This window comes from Cajanus cajan, chromosome 1 (assembly GCF_000230855.2).
Source record: "Cajanus cajan strain Asha chromosome 1, NIPB_CcT2T_4, whole genome shotgun sequence".
Classification (NCBI taxonomy): Eukaryota; Viridiplantae; Streptophyta; class Magnoliopsida; order Fabales; family Fabaceae; genus Cajanus; species Cajanus cajan.
The window spans coordinates 1,648,828-1,653,744 of record NC_138517.1 but is presented as its reverse complement, the minus strand read 5'-3'; the positions used below and the strand labels follow the sequence as shown (position 1 = coordinate 1,653,744).

Sequence of the window (4,917 nt, the reverse complement as noted above, 5' to 3'; positions counted from 1 at the left end):
GACATCAATGTGTTTGATTTTGTAAGATACTAAATATCATGAATGTCCTTCACTTATACCCAAACTCTTGTTTATGAAGAAAAAGACATAAGATTGAAAAATATTCAAATATTTATTGATCTGACTAAATTTCTTTTAAGTCTAAATATGATATATTTTTTTTGTTTTTATATAAAAATGACTTCTTTCATTTTTTTAAAGTTTTTTTTATAAAAAAAATTGTATTTACTTTTAGTAATATTTGACAAAAATGATGTGTACTCAACTTATTACCATCAATTAAAGCATCTTTGTTGTTGTATTTAAGTATCTTTTAAGGGAAAAAATGATACATAGAACATGTATTTTTGACTTGACACAATTTTTTTCAAGTTAAATAAGATAATTATGATTACGAACAGTGGAAGTCTACTTCTAAAAATTAAAAACAAATAATGCTTAACTAAAGATAATTATGTTTCACATATATAAATTAGTCATTAGTTATGAATTTTAGAATATCGTGTGGATAAAAATAAATAAATTAAAAACAAATGGAGTTTTAATAAGGAATTAGAAGAAAAAAAAAAAAAGGGTCAATATTCAAGGTTTATTGTACCTCTTGTCTTTTTAATTTGAAATTTATGTGGCACAACACTCTTCCTCATGTTACATTGGCACCTCAAATATGGCTAAAAGTATATTTAATTTCTTTTCTGAAATGAGAATTATCATACAAGATGACAATTTAATAACAGTAGAGGTAACTACATCAAGATAATATAGGAATTATGAATATACAGAGTAACAAAGACAATGCAATAGACAGTGATAACAGAACAAACAATAATGATTTATTCCCTATACAAGTAACAAATAATATCATTGCTAACAAATTTACCTACTTCTGATACCGCCAAGTGGTATCATTTCAGAATTGCAAGTTTATCTACGTTTACCCTTCCTCGTGGTACCACTAAATTCAGAAATCCCTCATCAAATTCTTCTTTTCTTCTAGTTTTAGATCTTTTATCCATTTTTTCATCTTCAATTTTAACACTGGTACTTTCTTCTGTCACCAAAGAACCTTCTTGCCTGTCACTTTTTACAATCACAACCTGTCTAGGTAGCTTATAAACAGGATCTGGTGGAGCTGATTTAGCAAAGGCAACTGTGGTTTGATAAATGCAGTCATCATCCAAGAATTCTTTGTCTAAAACAAGTGCACTGCCTTTCTCAACAGCTTGCTCCAACAGTAATAAAACTCCTTCTGTACAAGGTGCAGACCTTGACGGCTCACTGACATCTTCTGCTCCTGAACCATCTTGCAACTTGTCAGCATGAGGATCTATTATGCTAGCAACAGAATCGTTATTAGTTTCGGGCACTATTTGCGGTTTGCAAGATGGGGCCATGTACCCTTCTGTGGTTTCAACTTCACAGGTTTTATTAGGAAGTGAAGCAGCATCAGTAGCCAGAGACACGGGTAGATCGCTATTTTCTGTGGGACAAGGCACAGCCTTGTGCAAATTCAGATCATCTGAATTAGATAAAATGCTATTGTCAAGAGATTCATTGCTTAGATTCTCTACTGGACTATTCTGTAGACACGGTGCTGAAAATTCTTGGTCATCTGAAGGCAGTAGCTTGGTATTTCCATTGTCAACATTAATTTTATTGGCTTCCTTGTCATCATCTCTGGGATCTGGTAAAGAGGACCTCCAATTTTGTCCCCTCCACATAAGTATGTGATCATTTTCAAATGAAAGCAATACGCATGGAACAAGATCCTAATGTCAAAAAACACATACTTATGGCATCATTAATAAAATTCACGTTACATAAGTCAATCCTATGCAAAGTTTAAGAGAGTGAACTAAGTTGTACCTTTAGTTTTGCTCCAATCCTTCGATAGTCACTTGTCTCAAGTCCTTGGCAATTTATTTGCACAAGCTCACACTCTTCAAATGCCTCTCTGACATTAGTAACAAGGTCCCAGTAAACGCCATTTTTTACTATAAGAAAAGAACGATATAGGCATATGTCAGTTTGGCAGAAAAAGGAACAACAATTTCCCTTTCTTGTGATGAATGTCCAAAAGAATATACCTAGCTTACGTATGGGCATCAAGTTCCTTCCCTTTTGACGCATCTCAATTGCTTTTTCTAGTGTTAGACCTTCTGGAACTCGTTTAATCAACCTAGGATATACTGGAGTCACCGGCTTCCACCGCATAAGAGGAAAACGTGGACGTGTTTTGTAGTTGTAGTTTCTGCCCCGGAAAAGGTACACTGTACCACCCTGTCTGTAAATGATTTTCCCCCCAGTTCTTTCCTGGGAAAACCAGACAACATAAGACACAAAATGAGTTCCTTATTTCCAAACCTGCTAAAAAATACACACGTTTATACTCATGATGATAAATTGGAAGAGCAGCAAGCAAAATAGTAAATGATGAGAAATTGGAGGCAGAAGAAACAAACCTCTAACTGCTGGCACACGTTATCCATGTCAACAGTACACACACCTCTGCACTTTATCTTGCACACTCTCCGCCGCATCCAATAAGTATGTATATTTTCCAACATGTTATGTGTCAACCCATCCCTACCTAAAACAAAAAATTTGAGTGCATGGACAAAAGTGAAGTTTCCATTAATAACCAGATAAATGCATACGAATACAACTTAGAAGTGGTGTCTACACTCATCCAACATCCACTATCTACCAATCCTCAATCAATGTTAAATCAATCCCACAAGGTTACTTCCTACCGCTATTAGGACAAAACTAAGATCCAATTTTAAAATGATTTTAGTATTTTTCTATAATTAAAAATAGAGTTTCAATATCAATGCTTAATGTAAAGTTACCAAGTTCAGAAGAAACTCGTGGAGAACAACACTATATATGTTTAAATAAATGTTTGTATTTTGCATGTTTAGAAGGAACTGATTTTGAATCAAAAATTGAGTTAAATTAATTTTTTTAAAAGTTGAGTCCTTGATCATATAAAAAAATCGAGTAAAACAGCCACCAATTGTCATTGTCATTTTCTAGCAATTTTAAGTCACCCTAAACTAAAGTTCATGTCACCCAAGACCTATTTTTTAAGATTAAAAACCTTTTTTAAAAAGTTTCAAATAGTCTGTATTGGGAAAAACCCAAGTCCCACATCGACTAGAGATTAGGCAATTGAATAATATATAAGTGGAAAGCAACCCTTACCTTACAAGCCAGTTTTGTAGGGTTGAGTTAGGCTTAATCCACTATTCTAAGATGGTATCAGAACCATTTAGATCCACTTTAAAAATGGGCCACCCACCATTGATGCATGTCTCATAGGCATGAGGGGGTGTATTGGGAAAAACCTAAGTCCCGCCAATCCTAGATCATTAAAAAGGGTCACCCACCATTTATCCACGTACCAAGCCCAATAGTGCTGGACGTGAGGGGGTGTATTGGGAAAAACCCAAGTCCCACATCGACTAGAGATTAGGCAATTGAATAATATATAAGTGGAAAGCAACCCTTACCTTACAAGCCGGTTTTGTAGGGTTGAGTTAGGCTTAATCCACTATTCTAACAGCATAATAATTTAACCTTTTTTTTTTAATTTTTTTTATCAAAGCAATATAAACTACAAAATAATAATGAAAAACACAAGCCCCCATGAGTACGCACCGATAACAATCACATTATCCTATTTATCAGAAAAGTAGAAACACTAAATTAATATGAAAATTTTGAACATATTACAAAATTTAAAACAAAAAAGTCAAAAAAAAAAAAAGAGAGAAAATACCAATATTTAGCTGGCGCGTGGATTTCTCTGTGCCCTTAACCAACCGATTGATCTCATCCTTAGTCAACGGTTCTCCCAATACCTCCTCTCTCGACTCCCAAACCGGACCGGACAACCGAACCGGTTCAACGCCTTCCTCCTCCGGTTCAGGCAGAACCAGCGTCTGAAAATCCGTCACAGTCGTCTTGCTCGGCGGCACCGGGTTCTTCCCGGTCCACGGCCGCGGCATGGTGGCCGGTCCGAAGGGCGCAAACGGCGGCTCGCGCAACTTCACCGGCTTCGCAGCCGGAGTCTCCGTGTAACTGTACTTGAACTCAAACGGCGCGCCGTCGACGATGTAGGACGCTCCGTCGTCGCCGATTTTCACGTTCTCCGGCCCCGGCCGGAACTCGAGGCTCGCGGCGCGCGAAACGACGGGGTGCGAATCGAGCAAGGGTTTCGGCTTCGGCGGCGGCTTGCAGTACTTCGATTTCTTCCCCGGGATGGAAGGGCGCGACGGAGCGGAGGGGGTTCCGAGGGATTTGAACGTTTCAACAGAGGTGGCGGCGGCGGTGATGTTGGTGATGTTATCGGCGGCGGTGTAGCGGCGAGTGCGGCAGATTTCGTCTTCGATTTCCTGGATAGTTCGGCGGCGGCGGTTGAACTTCTCGGCGTTGGCGTTGTTCCAGCGCGAGAAACGGAGTTCCGTGGAAGCACGGTTTCGGGTCGGGTTCGGGTCAATGGGTGGGGAAAATATGGGTAAACGGATTGCCACGTTCAGAATCGCATCCATTTCTTCTATCCATTCTGCATTCTGCCATAAACCCTTCATAAAACTCAATCGCAAAGGGTATTTTCGGAAATAAATCTCATTTCAGTCTCACCGATAATGTATAAGGTTTAATTAATGGATAAATTATTGTTTTCCTTTCGTCTTATCATTTAGAATAGATTTATTTTGGCACTTTATTATTTATCTTATATATTTGAATTAATTTATAAATTGATTATTTTAAAATAAATACTATTTTCAATTTTGTTAGACGATTTGAATTTTGTATAAAATTTGTTAGATTTAATTTATCTATAAGAAAACTATAAGATTTGCGATCACATTTATAAGTGAATATATTAAAATAAACACATAACTTGAA

General features: G+C 37.0%; 1 protein-coding gene across 1 annotated transcript; it reads right to left on the bottom strand.

Moving 5' to 3' along the window:
- Positions 1-737: 737 nt before the first annotated feature.
- LOC109793543 (CRS2-associated factor 1, chloroplastic) lies at positions 738-4,680 on the bottom strand. The gene is made up of 5 exons (XM_020353009.3): positions 3,785-4,680; positions 2,463-2,590; positions 2,088-2,313; positions 1,867-1,994; positions 738-1,769 (listed from the first exon to the last, which is right to left on the bottom strand). Exons 1-5 carry the CDS (start codon positions 4,593-4,595, stop codon positions 906-908), a joined length of 2,157 nt encoding a protein of 718 aa, XP_020208598.3. The 5' UTR covers positions 4,596-4,680; the 3' UTR covers positions 738-905.
- Between the last annotated feature and the right edge of the window lie 237 nt (positions 4,681-4,917).